This window comes from Convolutriloba macropyga, chromosome 9 (genome assembly GCF_964194025.1).
Source record: "Convolutriloba macropyga chromosome 9, txConMacr16.3, whole genome shotgun sequence".
Classification (NCBI taxonomy): domain Eukaryota; kingdom Metazoa; phylum Xenacoelomorpha; order Acoela; family Convolutidae; genus Convolutriloba; species Convolutriloba macropyga.
In genome coordinates this window covers 38,428,515-38,446,014 of record NC_134476.1, presented here as the reverse complement: position 1 = coordinate 38,446,014, position 17,500 = coordinate 38,428,515, and the positions used below count along the sequence as shown (strand labels likewise).

At 33.1% G+C, this 17,500-nt stretch overlaps 1 protein-coding gene across 3 annotated transcripts in view; it reads left to right on the top strand.

The window, feature by feature from the left end:
- LOC142345770 (uncharacterized) overlaps window positions 1-17,500 on the top strand; it is a 47,456-nt gene that overhangs the window by 6,748 nt on the left and 23,208 nt on the right. Inside the window, exons 1-4 of one of the 3 annotated variants that reach the window (XM_075398090.1) lie at window positions 4,036-4,267; window positions 5,182-6,199; window positions 13,026-13,370; window positions 13,593-13,733. In XM_075398090.1, coding sequence (XP_075254205.1) covers window positions 6,022-6,199; window positions 13,026-13,370; window positions 13,593-13,733 — 664 coding nt within the window. In that variant the 5' untranslated portion in view covers window positions 4,036-4,267; window positions 5,182-6,021. Of the gene's footprint in view, window positions 1-4,035; window positions 4,268-4,730; window positions 6,200-13,025; window positions 13,371-13,592; window positions 13,734-17,500 lie in introns of those variants that run through there. The other 2 variants (XM_075398089.1, XM_075398088.1) reach the window with 2 other exon arrangements.

Here is a 17,500-nt window from a genome sequence, read left to right as displayed (position 1 = left end):
GTTCTAACCTGAAGAAAAAAACAAAAACAAAAAAAGAATCAATTTCAGTTGAATTCCAGTGGTGTTAGAAAACATTTTGAAAATTTCTCCTTTTCAAGTTTTTTCCGACATCCAATCTTTTTTTACCTGCTGTTATTTTTTTTCCTTTTTTCTACTTTCTATCATTTGATCATCAAAAAATATCAACTAGATTTAACTTTTTCACTGAATTATATTTTAAAAAATGTCTCTTTCTTCTTTTAAACATAAACGTAAGCAAACTGCAAAAAAGCAGATGTGGCTGAACAATTTGACAGCTGCATTTTGCGGCTGAATTTTTATATAAAACTTTCGGAGTTTTTGTCATCAATTATGTTTCTCTGCTACACCTTAGCTTTTAGAAATACAATTTCACGTGATCTCAGAAAAAACATTAGACAATACTAGTTAAACAAGAATGCAAAATGCCCGCTAGTATCCACGAGTGATTCACTGTTATCTCAGGGATAGCTATCCTGTTGGAAATTTCCATGAGTTTTCATCTGAACTTTCAAATTGTCAAAAAAATCTGTGCAACGCGTCATTATTTTAGAGTATTTCTAAAACATTAATAAAATCAAATTCCATTGTTATGAATAGCCAGGGAGCAGCAGTCGTGTCCAGTAAATACCTGAAGAAAAGACAAGTTGGGGGATCCTCGTGAAAGCCTTTAAATGTCCAACGGATATCGGGTTTCAGTATAGAGATTAAATTAATTGAATTCCTGATGGAAAATTGCCCGAATTTGTTTCAGATTGTTCTTAACTATCGGATCAAGGATGCTACTCATGATTTTTGGAAAACTAGGTGCAGACCTCTTTAGGCAATTGCATCGGTAATCATAAAACTGACAGGAAAATCTGAAATGAACTTTTTGCAATGAGCATAAGGGGACAATCATTTCTTCAAAATTTCACAATCTTGTTATCAGCGAGAATAAAAAATGCAAAGCATTGGAATTAGACATATTTGAATTCTCAATTTGTATCCAAAATTCAGTACTTTTTCAATTTTCTCATTATTTCTGCGAATTTTCGTTCTCTGAATCTATCTGTGTCTAACAGTTGAAGGAACTATTTCTCTCAAGCTAACTCTGTTTGTCTCTCTCTTTTTCTCTCTCTTACTCACATGCCACACATTATGAAAAAATTCATATTTATACAAAGGTCCATACAGACGCGCACACACGCACAAACACACGCACACACAAACACAAATACCGATCTCGCACCCAACAAAATTTAAAAAATTGAAATATTCTTTTTGGCATCTGATCTCTACGCAATGCTCGCCACCGTTGATTTGGGTCTTGGTTGTTTTTTTGAAGAGCTTGGTGTGAACTATTGGACGCACTTGTCTTCTAATCATAAAATTGACACTAAGATTACGCATACATGTTGAACTTTAGATTTAATAAACACACATTTGGCTCTGAATATTTTTAGAGCCGCAATTGTTTGGCAAAGCTTTCTATCTTAAGTAGTTTTTTTAATACTTTTTAATACTTCTGACAGTTTTTACACTCTGCCTCTAGTTGTTTTTAATATGTACAAGAGCTTTGAGAGCTCTTCGTAAAGTCTCTTTATTGGGAGCTTTGAGAAACGTTCGTTGTCAGTAAATTTTATAATCGGTCTTTTCACTCTTTTTAATAAAAGTATTTTTGACAAAATAGGAGAATTTACTAATGTTTATGAGAACTGAAGAAAAGAAAATTTCCTTCTTTTGTTCAATAATGGATTGGGCTGATTTAATGTTCATTTCATGATACCGGTTTTTTTACGACTGCAAAATTTTCAAAAAAACTCAAATTATTAGTTCTGATTGAAGGAAAAGAAGTTGTTGCAAAAAGTATAGAATTTAGAAAAGAATAGTTAGTTAAGTTTTTTCCTACCTTTTCGAAGTTAGTCGTTGCTATTTTGAGAGCTCTTAACTACCTAAAATCAATAATTTCCCAAAAAAATTGATACAGATGAAATTGATTCGTACAATAGTTTTTGACCAGCAGAAAACAGAGAGACGTAAAGATTTTTTAAAAATCTACGCAAAGAATATAGCTATTCATTTCATTTTGTTCATACAGTTTATTTGCTAATTTTTAGGCTTGAAATTTGAAGGAATTGTTAAAAAGCTCCTTGTAACCTAACTAAATTAACTACATTCATTTTCGTTTGTATATATTGCAATTTCCAATGTAATCAGTCAGCCCCACCCCCCTCCACCCGCCCCGTCCCCAAGCGATCTTTCGTTATCCCTTTCAATTTTTAATTCGAAATTTTTCCAGAGTTCCCCTTTTTCAAACTTTTCAAATATCTTTTAATAAAAATGAAAACAAGATCCTGGGGGCTACAAAATGCTGTCTTTCTTTTCTTCTCTGCGAGGCGCAAACAAAAGTGAAAATTTGACTGAAAAAGAAGCCAGTCTCGCATATATTCCCCGACTTTTGAAAAAATGTTGAAACAATATTAACTTTGGTTATTAAGCTTTAAGCTTTGTGGTAATATTTCTATAACTACCTCTTTGAAGCATCTGTTTATAATCATATCTTGCAACTTCTATTGCTTTTTGCTACAATATAGGCAGAAAAGTTATCTGGCAACAACTTAACTTATATTCAAAGAACTTATGTAAGAAATTATCTCAGTCAAATGTTTAACTCGTAAGAACCCTGCGAGATGAATGGTTAACTTTCAAGAGCCTTTTAAGTCAAATGATTAATTTGCAAGTTCTTACAAGTTAACCATTCGGCCTCGACAGGGGTATGATCGTTCTCATTTGAATCGAATTTTTAGAATTTACAAATGATTTGAGATCTTGAAGTAATTTAACCTGTACTCACTGTGAGAGCAAATTCTATTTTCTTACGTAAGTAGGATTGAACCAAAATTTTAAGCCTATTCTCAACATGTTTGCTTTTTTTGTGAAATGGTACCCTTCAAAAATGACCCAAAAGCGTGAAGGAACATTGACTATGCATTACATGTTCTTAAGTATGCAATGTAGCTAGGTCATAGTACATAAGGTTATAAGACTTATTTCACTGGCGAAAGGGTTGGAGAAATTAAATAGGTTTTCACCCTCGAGGATAATCAAATTTAACTTCCTTCTTTTGTTTTTTAAAACAATTTGTAAACTTGCGTATATGATTCTTGAGGCCTACTGTAGATGAAAAACTGCATCAGCTAAATTCTGTTGCTTCTTGCATTGAAAATGTTAATTTTGATGTTCTGATTTCTTGCTGACTTTTGACTTATAAAAGCGACAACCCACAGTCACGTTTCTTTCAAGCTGCTGGATTTTTTCGCAATTTGAATTTAAAATCAAGACGCAGTGCGAAATGTAAAATAGGCAAAGCGTATATATGCACGCATACATGATATACCCTTGTATGTATAATGATAAAAGCAAACCAAACAGTTCACAGCGTCGCTTTCCAGTCAAATAAAATGAAGAGATGAACAAAATGACCAGAAAATAATTTCTGGCGTCTTTATCTCCCAGTTTGTATTACACTATCGGTTCCCTCTCCCCTCCCCCTTTTCATCAATATTTCCATCGCGCTTTCTCTACCTTATATCAATTGTTTCCCCCCCGTTTCGCTCTCACTTTCCTCGCGTTTTTTCAATTACTTATTTTCTAAATTTGATTTTTAACCTCCTTTTTGCTACAAAATTTAAGGTATTTTTGTTTTGTACTTTGAATATTTGATTCTCGTTTTTTTCTAACAAAATTTTACCGTATTTCACGTTTTATATATTTCGCTTTTTGCTACGTTTTTTTTACGTTTGTATGCGTACATCTATAGAGTGAGCATTATACACTGCGTGATCGTAGCCTTCAATTTTTCACTTCTTGCCTTTTATTCCAGTCTTTTGGCGAGGCAAGCTACCATTCCTTATACTGGGAAGAACACCAATCAAGCACACCCTTTATCCAACGCATCCATGCCACCTCAATCCCCCCCCCGCACACACACCCCACCCCACTCCTTATACTTCGTTTCTCATTTTGTAGCAGTGCTGTTCTATCTGGCTGATATAAGAGAATAGAAACGGCCAGGAAGCAAAAAAGACAAAACAACACAAATATTGCAGAAAATAACAGGGAACAGAGTTTTTAAAAAAAAAATAGGAAGCCGGCTGGCTTGTGTGACGCTTCGTATAATTACTATACTACTATACTTACACTCTTTCACGCCAGCTACTATTTTTTACTCAAAGACTTTTCTTTTCTTCCACCTTAAGAATAAAACGTAACTTACTACAAAACTACGTTAGAAAATATAGTAAATTTTGTTTCTTTCACTCGGTGTATACTGATTAAATATTTCACGTTTCCTGTATGAACAAACGGTCGAAAAACATCCATTATTGTGAAAGACAAATAATATCACAAACATATTTTTATTTATTGCCGCGCAATTTCGTATAGTTTAGCGCGCGTACTGCTTTTAAAGGTGCCTATTTATACGAATATTACAAACACGAACAAGGAGAATTATAGATATTTGGCGGCGGCGACATTTTTTTTAAAATTAAAATAGATCAAGTTTCTTCATATTAACAATTTGGGTTATTATTATATACAGATAAGGTCACGTATCTTTTCAAAGGTTTTAAATTGAAACCTTTCAATATTAATTATATTTTAGACTTCTTTGCATTTTGGAAGTCTCTATACATTGGTTGTAGATTTTTTTTCCCATTTATCCAAAGTACATCAAAAATTTCAAATTTATATAACTTATAAAAACAGTCCCCGAGCTACCGTTATTTCTTATATACTTCACAATATTAAACCACCTTTGGATATTTTCACACCACTCCAAGATTTTAGGAGAGCCCTATATATGCATAATTATGCAAATAAACTTTTCCATAAAAGAGTAACTTCAACCCACGAAGCTCAACCCCATGATAGCTACCCTTGTCTAAATTTACTCCTTACTATCCTTGGGAATAAGTTATTGCAGAAAATATCAGAAAGGACAAACAACGTGACCATAGCGCACAAAACAAAAAATAGTGCGTGCTTTTGTATATTTGTATTTAGTCTAGGTGTAAAAGGCTATTAGCATATACAACATTAACCAACGCACCCCCCCCCCCCTTACACCCCGTGAAGACTCTTTGTGTTGACTTTTATTCATCTCATTTCTTCGATTAGATTACTACCATTTTGTGAAATCGGATCGCGTTGCTTCCTAATCCAACCGGCTGCAAAAGGGCTGAATTAATAATGACGTCACAGAAAGCAATGAGGCTGAAAAAGACAGTTTGTCTCAGTATTGACTGATTTTAACCAAATTTACCTGGTTAAATTTTGTTTGGTTGTTTACTCGTATTTGTTTCATCGTATTGTTTTCTCTAATTGGCGTCAAAGTTGTTATTTATTACACCAGGAAAAAAATCGAATTTTCAACGTTTGATTAAAGTTACAGAAAACAATAAATCTTGCCTTTGCAAGCAAAATCAGTACTATTGTTCGAAACAAAATAACGGTTGCTTATCTTGTAAAATTTGCAGTGTTTATTTTCCAACGGGTTTGAAAATGAAAAATGCTGATAATAAGCTGTACTGATTCATTGATCGAGATTAGCAACAATTTAGACTAAATTTTTATCGCCAACACTTTTTACCGTAAAAACAATAAACAACGAGAAATTGACTTTATTTATTCAAAATTTCCAGAACACAATAAAGAGTTTCACAATTCGCTTTTGTGAGGTTTGAATGAAAATTCAACGCCGTCAAAAAATCGACAATACAAGTCAAATTTAAGGAAGAAATCAACTTGAAATATTCAACTTATTAAAAAGCCGACTTGTTTTGTTTCATGTGACACTTGAGTATTTCTGTTGGAATCTCTTAAGGGAATACGCACTCAGAAATCAAAGATAGTCTTACTTTCCTAACCGATTTAATTTCTACCTTGTTTTTTCTACCTTTACTCTACCTTGATTGCTGATTGCATTATTTGTGCTTATATCCTTTATTTATCTCCAATATGTTGTTCCTTGCAAAAATGCCCCCACAGCGCGTTGTTTGTTTACTTGTTTGCTTTTTACTTTATCCTGCTAGGGAGTTTGGATTAGTTACTTCAGCGGAGAAAGTTGTTCAAGAGCCAGATGTTGTTCTCTGGCATCATCAAGTACCTGAAACTGGCCTGGAAAAACGGGCTAGTGGTAAGCATAACTTTATTTAAAAAACTAAAAGTTTTCAACTTCATGGATTATGCGTGGTGGTACTATACATAAATAATGATGTACTCAGGTTGAAGTACATCAGACAACAATGAGCTTAAAGATGTTGTTTATACATTTCAGCAAAATCTCAATGAATGAAAACTAAAAAAAAAGATTTTTCGGGAGTGAATCATATTGGCGAAGAACTGAATCAGCAAAAAAAAAACAGAACTACTTTGAAGTGAGAGCATGAAACAATATCAAAGGTCACCCATACACTGAAGCGCGTGTCTTTGTACACCATGAATAATGTACAATATTGATGTAACAATATCAACAGAGCAAGTGTGATATTGTCAAAGAATCATTGGTGAGCACAGAATATGTAAATCGAAATAGAGTACAATCAATTCTCATTTTTTTTGTACAAACAGAAAATAATGTAAATTTAAAAGAAGGCTTGCATTAAAAAGAAGCTCTGTTGTTCAATTGGGAAAAATAAAACAGACATAAAACCACTAAAGATCTCGAAATGAAAACCAAATGCAGACGAAATTTAGAGCAGTACGTAAAAGGAAACAGAATGTGCCTCCCTAAAAATAATCCTAAAAACTCTAAAACCAAAAATCAAATGAACGTCTTGCAAGAAACGCGAAGAGTAATCACGAATTACGCAACAACGCTTGTAGCAGATATTTTGGTTGAAAAAGTATAAGACAAAGTTATATACACAGAAGGCCAGCTTTTTGCGGTTGTACAAATCTACGACGCACACTTACACACACACACACACACACACACACACACACACACACACACACACACACGGGCGCAAGCACGCACGCACACACGCCACATACACAAACACACACACGCCACATACACAAAAACATACGCGCAGACACACTCAAACACACACACACACGCACACGCGCAAACACACACACACAACATACACACACACATACATAAAAACAAACGCACATTTGCAAACGCACGCACGCACGCACACCATACACATACACACGCCAGTTTACAAAATCAAACACATACATACACACACACGCGCGCACACACGCATACAGACGAAAACAGACACACGCACACACATATAAACAAACACACACACACACACACACACGCACGCACAAACGCATGCACAAGTACACACATACACCATACAAGTTAAAATACAACAAGGTTAAAAGCAAACCATAATATCAATGCTAACCTGCTTAGGCGTTAAATCAACCAATATAGCAAATGAAATTCGGCATCAAAAAAATTCTCAAAAAACAACAAAAAAGCTCATTTTGAAAAATGATTCAAAAAAATTTAGCAAATAAAACCATCATTATTTTGAATTAACTGATAAACTTTTGTATAATTTAGAGTGTTTTTGTAACTAGTCAAGATGCAAAAAGTTATTGTATAAAAAAACCTCACTCGGGTACATTATTCATCTATAACTTGTATATTTTACTACAATTGTTTTCAGTGAAGAATCAGTGAGTTACTTCCAATGAAGACAAAACATAATATTTCGGCCGCGTTCTTCACCAATTGACTTTATTTTCTACCAAATAAGGAAAGAATATCAAATATTCAAAAGTTTACATGCTGTTCGAAATCAGTTAGTGTTTGAGTAAAAACAGACTGTTAAAAACTCAAACCATAAAATGAACAAAAAAACATATTATAAGACCAATAAGAGCTGGAACTAATGGGACCAGAAGACAAGAAAACCACCAAAATCAAGCAGCTAGAAACAGTAAAAACGGGAAACTCAATATATATTTCTCATAGTCAAAATAGTATCGGATATCAAATAACTCAGAACACAAAACTCAGAAAATCAAACAAAATTACGAAGACAAATAGTTGAAACCATAGTTGAAACCATTTAAAACATATCGTATCTACAGAAAAATTGTTTAAGTCAATGTTCATTTGAAGATGAATATTCAAAGAAGCAATGTAAAAAGACAACAGAAAGAACCCAAAATATTGATATGTACCAAAAACTCATAAAATTTTTATAGAAAACTCACAGTGTCAAGGTCATAAAAGTATCGGCTGATACAGTACAGATGAAGATAAATACAAATAACGGTCTGCTTTACAAGCACGCGAATGGCAACTGTCTCGAATGAGTCTTAGTTACAAGTTGACAACAAGTAGAAGAATAGGTGAAAAGTTCAAAATTACATTGATGTTTTCGAAAACAAATACGTTAAAATCATTATAAACGTGGACTATCAACTTCATTATACTAAAAAAGAGAGAAATCCTATGTTTTCATAGGATGACCCAGAAACCTGTCATTGTTCAGACTACGTTATACGACTAAAAATAAAAGAATATCAATTTCAGGCAAAAATCGAAAAATCTCAAATATTTGAAAGAAAAGTGCCAAATCTGTTAAAGAACAACAAAATGAACAACAAATAATGGCAAAACTGAAAAATTGATTAAAAACTTAGGAAAACAATTTGTCGGAGCCATAAAGGCAATCAACTTTTCTTTGAAAGATTAATATCTCCTTAATAGGGATAAAACTCTGAATGGAAGAGGAATTGTCTATGAATAAAACGACAAAAGCTGCAAAAAAAGACAGCGACCAAATTTAAAGTGAATATTTTTCAATGAGGAAATCCGTGATGAGACCAAAATTGGCCTCGCAGTTGCACAGCTGTTTGCTAACTTTAAATACTCTGAACCGTGACGTAAAAAATTATTTGCCTAAATAAACTTAATAGTTCACAAATAAATTTTTATTTTATGTAAATTTGGATCCAAATTAGCGAACCGCCGGCTAAATAGTGGTTGCAGAACACCTTACTAGGAAGCGGAGATGAAAAACTGTCATCTGAGTAAAAAAAAGATTGCATCAGCAGTCGTTTAAAGTCTTTTTCAAGTAATTTTGGAAGTATTGGATTAAAGAAGCATAATTTGTGCCATATTTCAAAAAAAGCTGAATTTAGCAAAATTTTAGTAAAAATTTGTCCAAAAGTTGAATCAAACAACTGAACAACTGTCATCAATCTCTAAAATTAGAACTAATAGAGTTCCAACATACTTTTAGCCAGATTGAAGAACGCTTGCGCAAAATTACGGAAAAAGTTAACAAAATCAACAGAAAGTAGTTAAATTTTCTTGAAAACCTCGATTTTTCCGCGAAAAAAAAAACAAAAATAAAAAACTGGTTTTCATTAAGCATTCTACTCTGGACATGCTTTCTATTGACACTCCTCACAACTCTGTGTGATAATTATATTGACGGGCGAAAATGACGGAACAAAAAGAACGCATTAGCATATAGATCATACATCCCCCCAAAAAGTGGAGTCGGAATAAGAGGTAGATAAACAACGAGAAGCAGGCCGTACAAGTGAGTATATGGTATCAATCAGTTGCACTTGATTTCTCAACAAATGGCTTCTGCTATTTCATTTGACTTATATTTTGCTATCCTGAGTCCAGCTTCATTCTAAAGTAAATAAAAATGGTATAGTCTGCAATCGACCACCTTTTTATAGGGAAAAGTTAAATAGTTGATATTTCGGTGAACACAAAATAGTCCCAGACACAACAGTCTCGGACAAAACAGTCCCAAATAGCACACTATTCCCAGACAAAACAGTCCCAGACAAATTAGTCCCAAGAAAACAGACAAAACAGTCCCAGAGAAAATAGTCAAACATATGCACATAAATTAACAAAGGAAACCTTAAAGTTATTCATGTGAGTGTATCTCTTTGAAAAAAATAGGCCTATTGCAACAATATTTTACCAATTAAGGTATTTTAAAACAATTTTTTGGTTTAGTCCTTATTCATATCAGTTAAAAGCAATGCATTCAGAAGTTGAATTCATAGATAATGTTTGTTAATTGTTTGTAGATTACATTTATAATTGTTTCAATATAAAATTTGGGACTATTTTGTCTGGGACTGTTTTGTCTGTTTTCTTGGGACCGTTTTGTCTGGGACTGTTTTGTCTGGGATTATTTTGCAATTTGGAACTGTTTTGTCTGGGACTGTTCTATCCAGACACGGATATTTCAACATCGAAAGAAAATTCCCAACAGAAAAAAATTGTAGAATTTCAACGATTTCATTTGGCAAACTGGAAAAACTTGACAAAAAAATACATAGTTGCGTTATGAACAGCTGAGAAAAGCTGTTGTTTGCCGTCTGCTAGTTTTTTTACAATCCAAACAATTTGAATTGTATTGGGGCGCTGTCTTTTTTTAAAGATCTGTTCACACATTTTCATGATTTTTGAAGTCAATTTGGAGTGGTGATTTTGGTCACGCCGAAACAGAAGTGGAGCGAAAAAGCGAGCAGTTTTGCGGCGTGAATTTTTTTTTGCTCTAATTTTGAAATAGAGCGAGAATACGGTGCTTGAACAAAAATTCGCTTTCTAGCTAGTGGTTTTTTGTTCACATGCGGCAATTTCACTTTAATTTTTTCTGTTCTTTATATTTTTTGAGTCGGATTTTTTTCTAAACAGTTTTCCCAATCCATTCATTGTTCCTTCTTGGCCTAGTTTTTTGTTTAAACCAATTTTCGATTTCTCGTTAGTGGTTTTTTGTTCACATGGGGCATTTTGTCAATGATATTCTGTTTTTTTTTATTTTTTTGAGCTGATTATTTTTTCAGAAATGGTTTTCCCAATTCACTAAAAGTCCGTTCTAGGTCTAGTTTTTTGTTTAGTCAATGAAATTTTTTTGAATTGTACGTCAGGATTTGTCCTGCTGTTTTTTTTTCATTTTGCCACCAAGTTTTTGTCACGAGCGTAAGAGATCAAATAAGCTTCATACCACCTTTTGTTCATTTGTTTTTTCATGCGGATTTGGGACTCAGTTGTTTACTGAGTTCGATTTTAAATTTATTAGGGTTAGTTATCGTTCATGCAGCTGAGCAAATTGTTGGTCGCACAAGACTCACCTCACAAACAAAACGACTTTTGCGACTTCTTTAATTGACATTTGGTTACAGTAATGGAAATTTTGAGGTCATCTCATTTCCATTGGTGGCTGTTTGAAGGTATTTTTTTCTCTACATAAGTCGAACTTAGTTATAGAGATCACAACTATTAACAGAAAAGCGATTTTCTTCAATCTTTTTAGATCTCTTTCTTTTCATTGGTATCTTTAGATTATATGTCTACAAAACATTGTATTTGTCTACAAGACATTTATTTACTGACAGCACGCAAGCCGTATTTAAAAATCAAACTGATTTCCTCTGTGTGTGTGCTTGTGTATTTGTGTGTGCTTGTTTGCTGTTAGTATTGTTACACTTTTTTGAAAAAGATTGTCCTCACTGCTTGCTCTGGATGTCTGAATTCACACAATTGTCTGGGCCGCTTCAATGTTTTTTTTCTTTGGCTGGATTCTGTTGATCTTTATTGATACAAATTTTCGGCAAATTTATATATGAATATATAAATATTTGACTCATTTTTAGACATACCTTTTTCAATATAGATCAACGGAATCAGGCCAGAGAGAACAAACTATCAAAAAGCCTCGCGCGAATTTATGAACATAGGTTTCCAGAGCAAGCAGTGAGGACAGTTAATTTGTAACTATGTTGGCGCTAAATTTGTCATTCGACTTTATTACTAGTGACATTGCAACGTCGTCATTCGTGCTTCACTACTAAACCGAGTTAGGTTTTTAAATGTAAGTTGATCTAAATGAGTGGATTGACTATTATTTTGGTTATCATTATTTTAATCCATTGGTTATCATTAAAGATTAGTTCACTGATTTGCAGTAACACCCGGGTTCAGGTTTGGCGGTGAAGTTTTGTTAGAAATGCGGTGAATTACTTTTTTCACCCCATTCACCGCAATTAGCGCCTTTCTTACAAAAATTTACCGCATTTCTTAGAAAAACCCAAATAACCTGGACCCGGGCATTTCAGTTCACGTCAGGGGCAATGTACGTCATTGGAGTTTCATGTAATTTTGAATTGATGCTATTGTGTCTTGAGAACAATCATGTTTCTTAAGTGCTGCTTATGGACCGTTTCATTGAAATCTATCTTGGATAGCGAGGGGATCTTCCTTGATTTTCTTTCTCTTTTTGTACCTTCTTCTCTTGTGTCTCAATCGACGAGTGCAAATTCAATATTTTGATGGTTATGCCATGGATCAAAGCTCGCTTAAAACAATGTAATAAAAGGCATTCATTTTTTTTCTTTTTCCAACTGTTTTTCAGTTTTACAAACTAGCATAATGATAACAGTTTACACTGTATTCCAACGTATACTTCCAACGTATTCCAACGGCTCACGAGATATTGAAACTAAGATTTCAACTTTGAACTCATTCATTTCTGTTCAGTATGTTTCTATAGCCAAATACTTAAAATAAATTAATATGGATTAGAACCCTAGTGAACGGATGCTAGACAACATCTCCATTTCCGAGCATCCTGAACATCTCCATTTCCATGGCACCATTTCTGAGCTGTTAAAAATCAATCTCTCTATCTGGTTATTTGTTCGGAATATTGTTTTAGCGCAATTTTTCTATTTAACAAAAAATTGATAGCAACTTTCTAAATTGATAGAAACAAAGTTAAGGTGGGTTCTAAACCTAAATTAATAAACTCATGTGAAAAAAACGCAAAATTTAGCTCACTTTTCGAAGATCATTAATTTAAAAGCCGAAAAATAAAAAGGGAAGAAAAGTATTCAATTGAAGATTTACCATAATAGGTTTTCAGACGAAGCAGGCTGAATAATAATTCAAAATTATCAAGAAAATAATGATGAACTTCATTGTTAAAGTCGACTTTTTTGCTGTTTAGAACAAGCACTGGAAAAGAGCAACCTCACAACCAAATCAACCCAAAATGCCCAATCTGACTCAGATCTGGACTCTTGCGTGTCGGAAGTGTACCCATGTTCCAACTACATAATGGGCAATTTAGTCTTAATAGTCTACTACGGCCTTACTTTGGCATTTTCAGCCAAAATGATCAGCGACGGGGCTGAGATGCTTCTGGATTTGGGTTTAGCTCCGGCTCTGATTGGAGGGGTCATTTTACCTGTTAGCGGTGTAGTTCCGGATAGCATGATGATTCTGGTCAGTGGGCTAGGCACCAAAGCGGCAGCCCAGGATCAGATATCAGTGGGAATGGGAACCCTAGCAGGTATGGGTATAGCATTTACTTCCTTGGAAAAAGTCCGGTCCAATTATGGCATTGTCCCTGCTACCCGTGTCGAAGTTTGGTGGTGAATTCTCCCCTCTCTAATTTTACTCATAATTCCAGGCGTGAACAAACTAAACTCGCCAGATCTGAATCAAAATAAGTGTGAAACAGATTATGAAATTTGTTCTTTGTCACCCACGACAGTTCTCACGTTTTTGTCAGGCTCCACAATTCTTCTACTGACCTTGGCCTGGTCCATCAGTCTATATGTTGGGAGAGTGGACTTAGTGGCAGCCCCCACCTGTTTTGGTCTAGTAGCCAACAACGAGAGCAGATGCACCGGAGTCAGCCTCAAGTACCAAGGTAAAAGAAAAAGAGTTAAATTAAAATGTTTTGAAGTTTTTCTAATGTACTGAGCTTCCGCTGTAAAGTTTTTTTCCTACATAGTTTTCTTTAAAGAAAATCATTTTTCATATGGGATTTCTCGAGAGATAAATGATTCTGCGTTAAAGTAATTTGTAACAAAACCGTTACTACAAATAAATTATCAGAAAAAGGCATTGCCAACTATCTGCAATTCCCGGGAAAAAATCTTCGCCAAATGAAAGGTTTCATTTTCCAGCTCAAGTTTCCCAATAGGTAATCTCTTTGTCCTAAAAATATTTCAGCTTTGTTCAATTGTTGAAATCACACAATCAGGCAACTAAAGGAACTACTAAATCAGGCAACTAAAGGAACTACAATTGACGTACAGATATCAACAAGGGAAATTGACATCCGCTGTACTTCGGACAGGAAATGTTCCTTACTTATCAAGTAACCACTTTTGTCAAGGTGTATGAGGGGAAACGTATGAGTTGAGAACAGAAAGACAACAACAGGCATTATGTTGAAAAATCAGAGGGTAGAATTGAAAAACAAATTATAGATTCCTACGTTAACAATTACCTATAAAGTTTTCTTGTTTTAGGCTCCCTCAAAAACGCATTGACTAGTAAATTTGAATGCTAAATATTATGAGAAAATGTAAAGAATCAGAATGAATGACCAGATAAAACATTTTGTCAAAATCCTCGAATTCAGAAACCTAAATGTTTTTTTCTAGAAAAACGAAAAGTACATATTCTCTCGACTTTAGAGATGGGAAGCAAGGCTAAAAACACAAAACTTTTAGTCTTTTCATTTCCACTTGAAACAACGGCTCAAAAAATTTAGGTTCAACTGAAGATCAATTTCTTCACAACTAAAATAAACATACCCTGTAGATTGTGGCAAAAAAAAACTGAAGTTAAATTCCATGTCATCGATTGGAATTGAACCAAGTAAGGAAAAGCACAGGGAATAAAATTGTTTTCAGATACAAAAATCACAAAGGTATTTTTGGAGCTTTATGTTGGGCAATTAGACCGAAAATTTGACAAAGAGATGATGAAGGGTCTTATGTAAATACCATTGAGCATTAGACCTGGTTACTCCGACTAACTAAAACAAAGTTCAGGTAAAAAGGCACTTAAAAATGGGCTCAATGGGATTTTCCTGTTTCAGTTTAACCTAATTTTTTGAATTATATCTCAATCGCCTCAACTTGTTTCGCTGACCAACTACTCTTGGTGACCAAATCGAACAGATGGAGTCAGGAAAAAGTAGCTGAAGACGCCTGAAAAATTTAACGCATTATGATAAGAAAGCAACAAAAGTAAATAATGCAAAACAAATGTTTGTGACGAATTTTTAAAAAAAATAGGCGAGCAATACTAACCCGCTCAGAAAGCGCTGCTGTCAATAATGAAGCATTCAGAACAAATAAGTTTGAACGATTGAAGGCTACGATTTTATCATTGTTTATAAGTATTGGGAAATTGAACATGATGATAAGAAGTCGTTGCATTTTCCCCCTTAAAAACAACTTGTCGTCCCTGTTTTCGGTTTCAGACAGCTAATAGTACCCTTAAACTTTGATTTCTAACTGATAGATGTTCCTAAGCATCCTTTCATGTTCACTTCATAAGTTACACGACTTCAATTCATAAGTTATATGGAATTATTTTTTACCCAGTTCAAATAAATAACTCGAGGTGTCCACAAAACCGTTTTAAGTGGAAAGTGGAAGAAATTTGAAGCTCGTGGAACTGCAAAAAACTTCATTGGTCTTAAAACATATTAACAGATGAAAAAATTTCTTAACGCAAAAAGAAAAAGTGGTTTTGCTAGTTTTTTGCATTTTAGTTTTAGTCCCAGATCTTAGTTGTTAAACTTGCTACTCAAATATTTTGTATTAGCAGTTTCACAGAATCTCTGTTCCTCTATATCTTTTCTTTAAAGGTTTATTTTTAAAGGAGACAAGGTTCATTTAATTCAAGCTCTTTTTATGAATATATGCGTAGACGCAGTGTGAACAGTGTGAAAGATTTCATAATATTTATGCCTTTTTTCTCGAACTATGTTCTTAGATAGAAGGGTCCGTACCAATATTGCCGAGATATCAAATTATTAAAAAAAACATCTGTTGAATGAATTGTACTTGAAATACTCATAAAATGTCCAGACTTAGGAAACTTTTTCCTAAGTAAACAAAAATTTAAAAAAGCTCTTCAACGATCAAGCTTTTTAACAGCTGCTCAATAGTATCTTTTGTATTACTCCACAAAAGATATCGATCTTCTAAAACTGAATCAACAGAAAAGCCCTGGTAGCATATGTTCCCTAACCCCCAAAGAAATTTGAGGACTGGTACGGTTGATAATTTTGTTGTTTGTGATAGACAGAAAGTAGCCTTTAACTAACGTTAGTTTAATGTTAAAAAACTATTGTTGCAGAGAACTATTGTTCCATTTTTCTGTCTTTTTATACAGAAAACAAAAAAAGTTGTCAAAATACAGCAAAAAAAGGTTCACAAATTTTCGAAACTACCTTAATTATCGGTAAGTGCAAAACAGAATCTATATTTTAACTATTTTCAGTATTTTCAGATCAACTTAGGTACCAAATCTCGCTTTTCAATGAGAACGTCAGTATTTTTCAATAGCAAGTACTCTTTCTACGGCAATAGTTCACTTTTCCGTTTTAAATATTTTTAAAAAAAAAATCAACAACTTAGAATCAGGATAATATTTTTTTTAACTATTGAAGAAATGCGTGATATTAAATTGTATTGGGAAACATTTTGAGCAAATTCTAACTTGCAAATGTAGACTACCAAAAGAACCAAGAATCACATAGAAAAGGTCTTTATTTCTGATCATATCTAAAAGAAGGCATACCAAATTTGAATCAAACTTTTAAGAGATCTAATTTTCCAAAGAAATAGCCACAATTTGTTTTTGTAGTTTTTAACAATTATACAGCAGAGAGAGCAAATAACCAAGTTAATTTTCAGCAAAAAAACTCTTTGTCACCCTCAAAGTACACTCTGAGTATACTCAAAAAACAGAAGATCTAAATTGTTGAAACATTACATATTTTTGCGTTAGTCAGAAAACTAATCTAAATACAAAGAAAAAAGGTAACTTTTTTGATGGTGTACTAATTGAAAAAAAATTAAATTTATCACGGAAAATAACAAAATCGCTAAATGTAAGAAACCAACAACACGAGTGGTCTCACTATTAATGTCAGAATACGTTTAAAAATTTGAAAACTACTTAACTTTAGTTTAATTAACTTCAGTTTTCCGGAACATTTTTAGAGATAAATATTTCGTAAAAACATTTTTTTTTAAATTAAAATCATAACTAATAATTACCACACATTTATTTTCATATTTAGGAACAATAGAAAAAGTAACCTTATTAGAACCCACCAGACCTTAAGAGCAACTCTTTGAACGGTTGCAGCTTTTCTCGCTTTTTGCAGCTAACGGAATGATGTCTAAAACTTTATCGTACTTATTAACCAAACGAACTGTTTCAAACTTATATATATATATATATATATATATATATATATATATATATGTATATATATATATATATATATATATATATATATATATATATATATATATATATATATATATATATATATATATATATATATATATATATATATATATATATATATATATATATATATATATATATATATATATATATATATATATATTATATATATATATATATATATATATATAT